Source organism: Piliocolobus tephrosceles, chromosome 8 (assembly GCF_002776525.5).
Source record: "Piliocolobus tephrosceles isolate RC106 chromosome 8, ASM277652v3, whole genome shotgun sequence".
NCBI lineage: Eukaryota > Metazoa > Chordata > Mammalia > Primates > Cercopithecidae > Piliocolobus > Piliocolobus tephrosceles.
The window spans coordinates 118,808,382-118,822,800 of record NC_045441.1 but is presented as its reverse complement, the minus strand read 5'-3'; the positions used below and the strand labels follow the sequence as shown (position 1 = coordinate 118,822,800).

The window sequence follows — 14,419 nt, the reverse complement described above, 5'->3', positions numbered from 1 at the left end:
CATCCCTACTAAAAATACAAAAACATTAGCCAGGCTTGGTGGCACATGCCTGTAATCCTAGATTCTTGGGAGTCTGAGGCATGAGAATTGCTTGAATCCAAGAGGTGGAGGTTGCAGTGAACCAAGAAAGATGGTGCCACTGCACTCCAGCCTGGGCAACAGAGCAAGACTTTGCCTCAAAAAAAAAAAAATTACAACCAATATGTGCTCTTACAAAATTTATTGTATCATCTCCACGCTTAATAAAAGGGGCTCAAATGATTTGCTTTTACTACCTTTTGTTGATATTGTTTATATCTCACTGAGATAATTTTGTTCAAAAGTACTACAGGCATACCTAGTTTTATTGTGCTTTGTTACTTTGTGTTTCCCAGACACTGTTTGGGATCTTTCTTTAAAACAAAGGTTTGTGGCAACCCTATGTCAAGCAAGTTCATCAGCGCCATTTTCCTAACAGCATGTGCTCACTGCATGTCTCTGTGTCATATTTTGGTAACTCTAGTAATATTTCAAACTTTTTCATTATGATTATAATCTGTTATAGTGATCTGTGATCAGTGATCTTTGATGTTACTATTTTAATTGTTTTGGGACACCACAAACAGTGCCCACAAAAGACGGCAAACTTAACCGATAAATGTTGTGTGTGTTCTGAATGCCCCACTGATCAACTGTTTCCTGCCTCTCTCCCTCTCTTCAGGCCTTCCTGTTCCCTGAGACACAGTATTGTAATTAGGCCAACTGATAACCCTATAATGGCCTCTAAGTGTTCAAGTTGCAGGAAGAGTCGCACATCTCTCACTTTTAATCAAAAGCTAGACATGACTAAGCTTAGTGAGGAAGGCATGTCGAAAGCCAAGACAGGCTGACAGCAACGCCGCTTGTGCCAAACAGTTGGCCGTGTTGTTAATGCAAAGGAAAGTCCTTGAGGGAAATTACAAGTGCTACTCCAATGAACACACAATGATAAGAAAGCAAAACAGTTTTATTGCTGATATGGAGAAAGTTTTAGTGGTCTGGATAAAAGATCATACCAGCCATAACAATCCCATAGACCAAAGCCTAATGCAGAGCAAAGCCCTGACTCTTTCAGAGGTTGGTTCATGAGGTTCAAGGAAAGAAGCCATCTCCAATACATAAAAGTACAAAGTGAAGCTGCAAGTGCTGATGTAGAAGCTGGAGCAAGTTATCCAGATGATCTAGCTAAGTGGTTACACTAAACAACAGATTTTCAATGTAGACAAAACAGCCTTCTATTGGAAGAAGATGCCATCTAGGACTTTCCTAGCTAGAGAGAAGTTGATGCCAGGTTTCAAAGCTTCAAAGGACAGGCTGACTCTCTTGTTAGGGGCTAATGCAGCTAGTGACTTTAGGGTCCTTTAAAAATCATGCTAAATCTATTCTGCCTGTCCTCTGTAAACAGAATAATAAAACCTGGATAGTAGTACATCTGTTTACAGCATGGTTTATGGATTATTTTAAGCCCACTGTTGAGACCCACTGCTCAGAAAAAAAAATTCCTTTCAAACTATTGTTGCACATTGACAATGCACCTAGTCACTCAAGAGCTCTAACGGAGACGTACAAGGAGATTAATGCTGTTTTCATGCCTGCTAAGACAACATCCATTCTGCAGCCCATGGATCAAGGAGTCATTTCAACATTCAGGTCTTATTAAGTAAGGAACACATTTTGAAAGGATACAGCTGCTATAATGATTCCTCTGATGGATCTGGGTAAAATAAATTGAAAACCTTCTAGAATGGATTCACCATTCAAGATGCTATTAAGAGTACTTGTAATTCATGTACAAGTACATGGGAGGAGGTCAAACTATCAACATTAATAGAAGCTTGGAAGAATTTGATTCCAAGCCTCATGCACGACTTTAAGGAGTTCAACACTTCAGTGGAGGAAGTAACTGCAGATGCAGTAGAAAAAGTAAAAGAACCAGAATTAAAAGTGGACCCTGAAAATGGGACTGAATTGCTACAATATCATGATAAAATTTGAAGGGATGAGAGGTGCTTCTTATTGATGAGCAAAGAAAGCAGTTTCCTGAGATGAAATCTACTCCTGATGAAGATGCTATGAATACTGTTGAAATGACAATAAAAGATTTAGAATATTACACAAACTGAATTGATGAAGCAGCAGCAGAGTTTGAGGGGATTTATTTTCCAATTTTGAAAGTTTTACTGTGGGTAAAATGCTATCAAACAGCATCACATGTTACAGAGAAATCATTCATGAAAGAAAGAGTCAATCGATACAGCAAAATTTGTTGTCTTATTTTTAAGAAATTGCTACAGCCACCCCAACTGTCAGCAATAATTACCCTGATCAGTCAGCAGTCATCAACTCCGAGGTAAGACCCTCAACCAGCAATACGATGATGACTCACTGCAGGCTCAGATGAGCATTAGCATCTTTTTAGCGATTAAGTGTTTTAGTGGTCAAGCCCAGTGGCTCACACCTGTCATTCCAGCACTTTGGGAGGTTGAAGCGGGAGGACTGCTTGAGCCCAGGAGGTTAAGCCCAGTCTGGGTAACATAGTGAGACCCCATCTTCACAAAAAGAAGAAAACATTTGCCAGGTATAGTGACATGCACCTATTGTCCCAGCTACTTGGGAGGCTAAGTGAGAGGATCACTTGAGCCCAGGAGATGGAGGCTGCAGTGAGCCATGATCACACCACTGCACTCTAGCCTGGACAAGAGAGCTAGAATTTGTCTCCAAAAAAAAAAAAAAAAAATTATTTTAAAATTATGGTATGTACATTGCTTTTTTTAGACATAATACCATTGCAACGCTTAACAGAGTATAGTGTTAACATAACTTTTTTATGCATTGAGAAACCAAAAAATTTCTGTGACTTATGTGATACTTGCTTTATTGTAGTGGTCTGGAACCAAACCTGCAATATCTCCAAGGTATACCTATGCTTTTAAAACGTTGTAGCTTCAGATTTTCATTGTGATATAAACAATTATTCTCAGTCCTACAGTATTTCACAAGTGAGGATGAAATGAAAACAATTTTTTTTTTAAGATGGAGTCTCACTCTGTCGCCTAGGCTAGAGTGCAGTGGTGCAATCTTGGCTCATTGCAGCCTCCGCCTCCTGGGTTAAAGTTATTCTCCCGCCTCAGTCTCCCAACTAGCTGGGATTGTAGGTGCCTGCCACCATGCCTGGCTAATATTTTGTATTTTTAGTAGAGATGGGGGTTTCACCATGTTGTCCGAGCTGGTCTTGAACTCCCGACCTCAGGTGATCTGCCCACCTTGGCCTCCCAAAATGCTGGGATTATAGGTATGAGCCACTGTGCCCAGCCGAAAACAGCTTAAAAAAATTATTTTACTTTAAGTTCCGGGATACATGTAGAGAATATGCAGGTTTGTTACAAAGGTATACATGTGCCATGGTGGTCTGCTGTACCCATCAACCCAAAAACAGCTTTTTAAAACATAGTAACAATGGATGAAACAGAAACACAGCCTCTTCCCTCTGAAATCATGGGAGATGATTTCAAAGTTCTACATTTCAGAATTCGGAAATGTGTGAGCAAAGGACCACTTATCAAACAAGAAATCTGATGGAATTCCTTGAAACAATGGTTTATATTCACTGTCTCTAATTCCCCTCTCTCCATTCTCCCTTAAAGCTATTCCAATCTTTTCACCCTTACCGCTCCTTTGAATACACTCTTGTCAAGTTCAATCGTGAACTCCATGTTACTAAATCTAATGGTTAGTTGGCATCTTTTTCAACCGGTCAGAAGCATTTGATAGCTGATCACATGCTCTCCTTCCTGACACACTTTTTGTACCTGGTTTCCAGGATACCACTCTCTTGGTTTGTTTCCTGACTCACTGGTTGCTTCTTAGACTCTTTTGCTGGCTCCTTTCATCTCTCTAACCTCCAAAAGGTGGAGCGCTTCAGGCCTCAGTCCATACTCCCTCCCTAAGTGACCTCATCCAGTCTCCTAGTTCTAAATACTACTTATATGCCTATATCATCTTCAGCTAAGGCCTCTCATTTGAATTCCAGACTCATATATCCAACTGCTTATTTTGTATCTCCACTTAATGGTTAGAGGCATCACAGACTTACCATGTCCAAAACCAAATTCCTGATTCTGTTTCACCCTCACTGTCATGCTCGTTCCCTCTCCAGTAAATGCCCATCGCAATCCTTCTAGTAATCAGACCAAAAATCACCCTGCACTCCTTTTTTTCTCGCACACTCCACGTCAACGAATCACGATGAGTTGACTTTTGAAATACATCTAGAATCTGATCACTTCTTACTACCCATGCTGCTGCCATGTTGATATTAAGACACTATCATTTCTGGCCTAGATTACTATAATCAACACCTAATTGGTCTCCCTGATTCCATTCTTGTATCCCCAGATTCTATTCTCAACACCGTAGCCTGAGTGATTCTTTAAAAATGTAAGTAAGATGATACCATTGCTCTGGTCAAAAGCCTACACTGACATCTCATCTCACTCAGAGTAAGAGTCAAGCCCCTGATATTGGACTACAAGATCTCCTAGGCCAGGTGCAGTGACCCACACCTGTAATCCCAGCATTTTGGGGATGAAGCACAAGGATTGCTTGAGGCCAGGAGTCCCAGACCAGCCTGGACAACATAGCAGGACCACATCTATCAAAAAAAAAAGGCCAGGCGCAGTGGCTCAAGCCTGTAATCCCAGCACTTTGGGAGGCCGAGACGGGCAGATCACGAGGTCAGGAGATCGAGACCATCCTGGCTAACATGGTGAAACCCCGTCTCTACTAAAAAATACAAAAAACTAGCCAGGTGAGGTGGCGGGCGCCTGTAGTCCCAGCTACTTGGGAGGCTGAGGCAGAAGAATGGCGTAAACCCGGGAGGCGGAGCTTGCAGTGAGCTGAGATCCGGTCACTGCACTCCAGCCCGGGCGACAGAGCGAGACTCCGTCTCAAAAAAAATAAAAAATAATAAAAACAAAACATCTCCTAGAGTGGTTCTTCTCTACTACTCCAAACATCTTCTCATATCTCCCTGGCTGTTCCTCAAAAACAACTACCACATTCACACTTCGGGGTCTTTGTTCTTGATACTCCCCCTGCCTGAAATGTTCTTCCCCTCAATACCAACATGTGTACTCTTTCAGCGTCTTCAAGTCTCTGTTCAAAGGCTGCCTTATCAGAAAGCATTTCCCTGACCATCCTCATAAAAGAGAAAAATGACTATATCCCCCTACCTCCTGACTTTTCTATTTCCTTACTCCACTGTATTTTTTTTCCCATTGCACTTATTATTATTATTATTATCCCTGACATATTGCATATTGGTTTTTTTCTTTCCCCCTTCTAGCAGGATACAAGCTCTTTAAAGCAATTTGTTTTGTTCACTCTTCTATGCCCAATGTCTACAACAATGGCTTGCACATAGCAGGCATACAACTTTTCTGAATGGATTAACGTGATATTACATTTCTGTTAAATCATATTTCCTTGTTTTCATGTATTTAATTTTGTAAGAATACTTTTAAGTCTACATCTGTCATCAAGGAATCAAACCAAGCATCCTTGACAAACCTAATCATATATGTTCTAAGTCTGTCATCCACAGGAAGTATTTGAGGAATAGTAATAATATGGATAAGGGAGCCCTCACCGAAGCAAACGTGTTTGCTGCCTCTTCCGGATAGATGGATTAGACTCAAATACATGAGGTCGTTTCCGTTTCTTTCCTGTTGCCACAGCAGCAGCAGCGGCCATTCCCACAGGACCTGAAATAATAACGTATGTGCTGAGATTAGGCAGCTGCCTGTAAACTGTTCAAGACAGAAACAATTAAAGGTACAAAAAAGGTAGCACTGCTTTCCCAATATGTTGTCAGTAAATATAGAATGGTCCTGATATTATCAATATACTTCACTATTGTTTAACATGATTCATATTGTGATTTACCAATAAAACATATAATGAATCTTGTAAAAAAGCAAATGACTTACACCTCCCCACCACACACCAGTTTGAATTTTGTATAATGTTGTTTTTGTTTGGCTTTGTTTTGCCAGCATGCCCATACTGTTAAGGCAATATTCTTAGAGGTGCTAGGAAAAATTGCAGCACTAAGAGGAAAAGCTTGCCAAAATTGAAAAAACTTACAGATTTTACTTCTATCCCTGTGTCCCTGTTTCCATTACTCCAAGACACTGCCAAGTTAAGGAAGTTGGAGATAATCACTCACATTTGGAACTCCAACAACACCTAAAGGAGTATCTGAATGAATACCATCTTAATTGAAAAAATTTTCTTGTATATCTGGGGATTGTGCCAAAAATGGAGATATTCAACACAAGGTCAAGGTGATGAAGGCATTCTGGCAGAAAAGAGATAATTTTCCCACTCTGAGAAAATGTTAATAAAAGTTAGTCTGGCTTGCCCTGAAATTAATGTATAATGTCTTGTTTTGTCTTTTGAAGGGTAGATGGAGGGCAGACTCTAAGGAACTGTTGAAGTCTCTGGGACCTCAACATAACAAAGACAATCTTTTTTAAAAGGCATGTTACCTTTATCTTTACTTGTGAATCTTGTAAAAGGCTTAAATAAAAATTAAATTTAATTGCTCATCTGTATATTGGCACATATATTCTAAGTGGCTCAAATAAAATAAGCCTCCCTGTAAACCTAAATGAACTTTTCTACATGTTGTTAGTAATATAATCAGCCTGACTTAAATAAACCCTTCTAAAGAACCTCAAAGCAAATAAAAAATAAACGACTGCTTTTTCCCTTTCTTTCTATCATAAATAGCTGTTATGGAAAAAATTTTATTGCTGCATTTCCCAACATTTTATTTATTTTTCAAAATTGTGGTAAGAACACCCAACATGTTATCTACTCTCTTAAAATGTAAAGTGCACAATACATCATTGCTGACTGCAAGCCCACTGTTGTACGGCTATCTAGAACTTGTTCCCCTCGCATCACTGAAGAGCAACTCCCCATCTGTCCCTCACCCCAGACCCTGGCAACCACCATTCTCCTCTGTTTCTATGACTATTTTAGATACCTTCTATAAGTACAATCATGCAGTGTTTGTCTTTCTATGACTGGTTTGTTTCACTTATCATAATGTCCCCAAGGTGGAACCACGTTGTCACATATGACAGCATTCCCTTGTGTTTTTAAGGGTGAATAATGTTCCATTGTACATGCAGATCACAATTGCTTTAGCCATTCATCCACCGATGGGCATTTAGGCTATTTTCACATCTTGCTATTGTAAATAACACAACAATGAACAAGGAAGTGCAGATATCTCTTTGGGGTCCTGATTTCAATTCTCTTGGATAAATACCCAGAAGTGAGATGCCAGGATCATATGTGGTAATTCTAGTTTTAATTTTTTGGAGGAATCTCCATGCTGTTTTCCATAGTGACTGGACCACTGTACATTCCCACCAACAGTATATAAGGGTTCCAGTTACTCTATGACCTCACCGCCACCAGTTATCTTTTATATTTTTGATGACAGTTGAGCATCTAACCTGTTGGTGATTTTATGTCTTCTTTGCAGAGATGTCTATTCGAGTCCCTTGCCCATTTTTTATATTGAGTTTTTTGGTTTCTTGCAGCTGAGTTGTAGGAGTCCAATATGTTATTATAAAAACTTCAAAACATATGTGCAAAGTTGAATTTTAACATCTTATTATACATATCTATCCATCTTTCTATCCATTCATCAACTCACATTGAGGTTTTTTCAATGTGTTTCAAAGCAAACTGCGAATATCAATATGATCCCCCTAAATACTTCAGAAGGCACAGCATCAGCTAGAGTTCAATATTTTACAATTTTTTTCTTTTGAGGTAAAATTTGCATATAATGAAGTATACAAATCCAAGTATACATTCAATAAATTTTAAAAATGTATATACTCATGAAACTCAAGATCTGGCCAGGCACAGTGGCTCATGCCTATAATCCCAGCACTTTGGGAGGCTGAGGCAGGAGGATCACCTGAGGTCAGGAGTTTGAGACCAGCTTGACCAACATGATGAAACCCCATCTCCACTAAAAATACAAAATTAGCTGGGCATGGTGGCGCACGCCTGTAGTCCCAGCTACTCAGGAGGCTGGGGCAGGAAAATCGCTTGAATCTGGGAGGCGGAGGTTGCAGTGAGCTGAGATCACACCACTGCACTCCAGCCTGGGTGAAAGAGCAAGACTCCGTATCAAAAAAAGAAAGAGGAGTAGGGGAGGGCAAGAGAGGGGCAGAGTGAGACCCTATCTCTAATAAATAAATAAATACCTTTAAAAATGAAAATTTGAAAAAATTATAATTTCTACAATAAACTAGTATATTTTATAAAGCCAGAGTTAAGAAGAATTCCTTAAAAAAAATCCCAAAAGGATAAACCATAAGGTAAAAGATTAATAAATTTCACAATAATATAAATAAGAACCTTCATGAACAAAAAAATAAAATAAATGGGGTGGGCAACAAACTGGGAGAAAATAATTACATATTATTTTTATATATGCATAAAAATGCATACTACAACCTCTGCCTCCCAGATTACATAATATGTAATATTAAATGTAATATTAAAATAATTACATATTACATATTATTGGGAAAGGAATGCATAATATATATCAATAATTTTTACAAATTGACCAAAAAACTGAGTTGGAAAATGGGCAAAGGTATAAACAGGAAATAGGCAAATAAAGAAAACCGAGAAGTCAATAAAGATCTAAAATGGTGCTCTACTTTGTCTTACTGCACTGGCTGGAACCTCTTGCTCAAAAATGCAAATTAAACCAACACTGAGATGCCATTTCATACCTACCAGATTGGCAAAAATGAAAAAGACTGGTAACACCAATGGTGAGAATGAGAAGCAACAGGCATTATAGCACACTGCTTGTGGGGATGTAAATGAACACGATTTGGAAAGACATTTAGCAATATCTAGTAAAGTTGAAAATGGACATCTTTGGCTCTCCAATTCCCCTCCTGGGTATATCCTCCAGTAGTACTTTTCAAGCTACAGCTAGTGTGACCTTTCAGTGGCTCATGAGTGTTTTTTTTTTTTTTTCTTTGAGACAGAGTTTCACTCTTGTTGCCCAGGCTGGAATGCAATGACACGATCTCGGCTCACCGCAACCTCCGCCTCCCAGGTTCAAGCAATTCTCCTGCCTCAGCCTCCCTGGTAGCTGGGATTATAGGCGTGTGCCACCATGCCCAGCTAATTTTGTATTTTTAGTAGAGGCGGGGTTTCTCCATGTTGGTCAGGCTGGTCTCGAACTCCCAACCTCAGGTGATCCACCCGCCTTGGCCTCCCAAAGTGCTGGGATTACAGGCGTGAGCCACCGTGCCCAGTCGAGTGCACGTTTTTCTAATAAAATAGAACAGAGTAGAACATATCACAGAGTATATAATTTGCAGTAGTAGGGGTATTAACTCATTAAAAATTGTAGTTTTGGCTATATGTGTATTCATTTATTCTGGGTCACAATGTAAAATGTATTACTGTGGTACATTGTCAAAATAGAAAAAATTACAAACAACCTGAGTATCTATCAATATATGAAATATTCAGGCTGGATGCTGTGGCTCACGCCTGTAATCCCAACACTTTGGGAGGCTGGGGTGGGCGGATCACTTGAGGTTCAAGACCAGCATGGCCAACGTGGTAAAACCCCATCTCTACTAAAAATACAAAAATTAACCAGGCATGGTGGTGTGTGCCTGTAGTTCCAGCTACTCAGGAGGTTGAGGCAGGATAATTGCTTGAACCCAGGAGGCAGAGGTTGCAGTGAGCCGAGACCACGCCACTGCACTCCAGCCGGGGCAGCAGAGTGAAACTCCATCTCAAAAAAACAACGGAGAAAGAAATATTCGGATAATGAATGGAACACCAAACAACAGTTAAAATAAAAACAGCCACATTATCAACATGAGTGAATCTCAGAAAAATGTTGAATGAGATAAACATATTACAGAAACATAGTATCGGAGTGATACCATTAATATAAAATTTAACACATGCAAAACAATGCTAAGTATTGTTTAATCATACAGACACATAATAGCAAATATAGACAAATGCAAGAGAATGACAAAGACCAAATCTAGAATACTGGTTACCCCAGTGGAGGGAGGGAGGGAAGGGAGCAGGATTTAAAAGAGTTCCACTGAGAATTTCAACCACATCTGTACTTTTTATTTCTTTTATTTCTTTTCTTTTTTTTTTGAGACGGAGTCTCGCTCTGTCGCCCAGGCTGGAGTGCAGTGGCGCGATCTCAGCTCACTGCAAGCTCTGCCTCCCGGGTTCAAGCCATTCTCCTGCCTCAGCTTCCCGAATAGCTGGGACTACAGGCACCCGCCACCACGCCTGGCTATAATTTTTTTGTATTTTTAGTAGACGGGGTTTCATTGTGTTAGCCAGGATGGTCTTGATCTCCTGACCTTGTGATCCGCCCGTCTCGGCCTCCCGAAGTGCTGGGATTACAGGCATGAGCCATCGCACCCGGCCTGTACTTTTTATTTCTTAAAAAACATTTGATGCAAACATGTGAAAGCATTAATAACTGAAAAGCTGGGCAGTGGGTGCACATGCATTCATTACGTCAACCTTGATACTTCTCTGTATGATTCAAATATTCAAGTATTTTCTACTTGCTGGACAATTTACCAAAACTATCACTCTCAAGATACTAATTATGTCTATAGACCATGTGAATCTTTCTCCACTTCTTTATTACCCTATCTCTTATCATTTCAAAGAAAATGAAATAATAAATCCAATTTTGTTTAAAAAGAAGTCCTTTAGGGCTAGGCCCAGTGGCTCACGTCTGTAATCCCAACACTTTGGGGAGGCCAAGGCAGGAGGATCGCTTGAGCCTTGGAGTTCAAGACCAGCCCTGGGCAACATGGCAAAACAGCATGTCTGCAAAAAATTTAAAAATTAGCTGGGCATGGTGGCATGCACCTGTCCAGGAGTCTGAGGTAGGAGGATCACCTGAGTCCAAGGAGGTTGAGGCTGCAGTAAGTCATGATTGTACCACTGCACTCCAGTCTGGGCAACAGAGTGAAACCCTGTCTCAAAAAATGACAACAAAAACCAACATACTGGTGATTGATACTAAGAGGTCAATTGACTTGAGATGTTGTTGTTTTATTACTTGAAGATTTCATTTAGTTGCACTACTTATAGACTTTTTTTTTTCTTGAAAATCAACAATAATCAGGGGCTGTCTGTGCTGCAGAGAATTAGAAGTGTTTCTGAGGGGCAACACAATATAGTAAATGGTCATTTACCTTTTCTGGGTCACCTTTCAGATATGATGAATGCTACAGACTAGCTCCTCAGAAAAATTCCCAAGCCGGTTAAGTAGAGTTGGGATTCCAACCCAGGAAGCCTGATTCCAGAGCCTGGGCAGGTAAGCACTGTGCTCTGCTGCCTCTCGAAATTCCTTACCACACACGGCCCCTAGGCCCTGGGTGGTCTGACTCATGCCTGCCTCATGCCTGCCTCACAAGGCTCCAACCACACTGGCCTCCTTCCCATTTCCCATCTGCAAGTCCTTGCTTTCAATGTTTCTCAGTCTGAAATGCACTTCCCTTTGCTGACACCTAACTGCCTGTCAGTCACAACCTGCCTCCTCAGAGAAGCCTTCCCAGACCACCCAAACTAGCAGCAATCTGCTGTCCTTCTCTCTCCATTACCTTCCCTCATTATTTTATTCAGAAGATCCAATGCTTTCTCAAATTATTTTACTTTATTATTGGTAGCCCTCCCCCACCACTGGATGAAAGCTCCTTCAGAAACAAACTCTTTTTCTTCCCCCAATAAGCCTTTTGTACTCCTAAGAAGCAAACTCTTGCCAGCCTTGTTCATAGCATCTACATAGGCTACATATATGTACTATACATTATAATTCCTCAATAATTGAATATTAAATGATCAAATGGTAAGTCATTTCTACCAGCTGTGTTTCACTTTCCGCATGTGCCACACAAAGGAGTAAAATTAAAGTCTTTTCCTGGTCTTAACACTATGACAAAGCAGTACAGTAATACAGCAAAGCCATGTCTCAAAAGCATCTTCCTTCATAGAAAAGCAGTGGACCTGGATTCATGATGTTAAGATGCCCTCTGCTGGAACACATGAGCATTTCACAAAACATATTTTACAAACATTTCATGTGTTTTGCCACTAAGACTTATTTTTAAATTCACCACTCCAGAAATACACAGTGGACAGTAACTGACAGTAATAAGGGTGTTCGCCATTGCATCTGTCTTCCTCTTCTTAAATACAGCATATATTCAAAACATGTAGTATTTTGGCCACTCTTCATCATTAATTTCTTGTCCAGCTTTTCTAAATACCTTCTAAAATCAATATCTAATACCATACCCATTCAGGCATGGTTTATATGAAGTCTTTTCACCATGGTGCTAAATGTTCAATGTAAATAGGAAAGTGAATGATATAAAATGTAGCCCAGCTTTAAGTAATTTAGTAGCCCAGAAAATCTCAAAACCTTAAATTGGATTTAGATGATCCAGGATTGCTAGTGCCCTCAGGCATCTGGCAGAAGCAAACAAAAATCCTCTCTAGAGGAAGATAACATACTAGACCCCAAATTATTTCTAGAAATAATTTTCCATACACAGCATCCAGCATTCATTGAAATATAACAGTACACCAAGAAAACAGCCAACGTGAACAAGAAATGACATTAACAACATGTAACAGAAACAGACTCATTGGGACTTGAGAGAGAATTACCAGGTAAATTATAAAATTATTTGGTTAAAAGAAATTTTTTTCCACTATTGGAAACTGTTCAGTGAAAATCTGGGAGGAAACACACACACACACACACACACACACACACACACACACACACTAGAAATTCTAAAACAGGAAGGAAAAAAACGGTTAGTTTTGGTTAAATTACTAACAATTACCAAAATTAATAAGTCAATGAGCAGATTTAAAAGCACCTTAATAAATAAAGAAAAAACAAAGAAAAGAGAACATAAAAAAGGCACCTTAAACACTGCTGATATGGTTTGGCTGTGTCCCCACCCAAATCTCATCTTGAATTGTACTCTCATAATTCCCACATGTTGTGGGAGGAACCTGGTGGGAGGTAACTGAATCATGGGGGCAGGTCTTTCCAGTGCTGTTCTTGTGATAGTGAGTAAGTCTCATGAGATCTGGGGGTTTAAAAAAGAGGAATTTCCCTGCACAAGCTCTCTCACTCTGCCTGCTACTATCCAGGTAAGACATGACTTGCTCCTCTTTGCCTTCTGCCATTGATTGTGAGGTCTCCCCAGCCACATAGATCTGTGAGTCCAATGAAACCTCTTTTTCGTCCCAGTCTTGAGCATGTCTTTATCAGCAGTGTGAAAATGGACTAATACAGTAAATTGGTGCCAGGAATGGGGTGCTGCTGAAAAGATACCTAAAAATGTGGAAGCGACTTTGGAACAGGCAGGGGTTCAAACAGTTTGGAGGGCTCAGTATAAGACAGGAAAATGTGGGAAAGTTTGGAACTTCCTAGAGACTTTTGAATGGCTTTGCCCAAAATGCTCATAGTGATATGGACAATAAAGTCCAGGTTGATGTGGTCTCAGGTGGAAATGAGAAACTTTTTGGGAACTGGAACAAAGGTGACTCTTGTTATTTTCAGCAAAGAGACTGGTGGCATTTTGCCCCTGCCCTAGAGATATGTGGAACTTTGAACTTGAGAGAGACGATTTAGGGTATCTGGCAGAAGAAATTTCTAAGCAGCAAAGCATTCAAGAGGTGACTTGGGTGCTGTTAAAGGCATTCAGTTTTATAAGGGAAGGAAAACATGAAAGTTTAGAAAATTTGCAGCCTGACAATGCTATAGAAAAGAAAATCCCATTTTCTGAGGAGAAATTCAAGCTGGCTGCAGAAATTTGCATAAGTAACAGGGAGATGAATGTTAATCCCCAAGACAATGGAAAAAAATGTCTCCAGAGCATGTCAGAGGTCTTCATGGCAGCCCCTCCCATCACAGGCCTGGATACCTAGGAGGTTTCAAGGGCTAGGCCTAGGGTCCCTGTGCTGTGTGCAGTCTAGGGGCTTGGTGCCTTGCATCCTAGCTGCTCAGCTGTGGCTGAAAGGGGCCAACACAGAGCTCGGGCCATGGCTTCAGGGGTTGCAAGCCCCAAGTCTTGGCAGCTTCCACAAAGGTGTTGAGTCTGCAAGTGTACAGAAGTCAAGGACTGGAGTTTAGGAACCTATGCCTGGATTTCAGAGATGTATGAAAATGCCTGGATATCCAGGGCAGAAGTTTGCTGCAGGGGTGGGGCCCTCATGGAGAACCTCTGCTATGGCAGTGTGGAAGGGAAATGTGGGGTTGGGT

At 40.4% G+C, this 14,419-nt stretch overlaps 1 protein-coding gene across 10 annotated transcripts in view; it reads right to left on the bottom strand.

The window, feature by feature from the left end:
• NRF1 (nuclear respiratory factor 1) overlaps positions 1–14,419 on the bottom strand; it is a 151,402-nt gene that overhangs the window by 84,300 nt on the left and 52,683 nt on the right. For all 10 annotated transcript variants that reach the window (XM_023223418.1, XM_023223412.1, XM_023223417.1 and 7 more), the window contains one exon: positions 5,666–5,780. In XM_023223418.1, the coding sequence (XP_023079186.1) occupies positions 5,666–5,780 (115 nt within the window). The remainder of the gene's footprint in view (positions 1–5,665; positions 5,781–14,419) is intronic.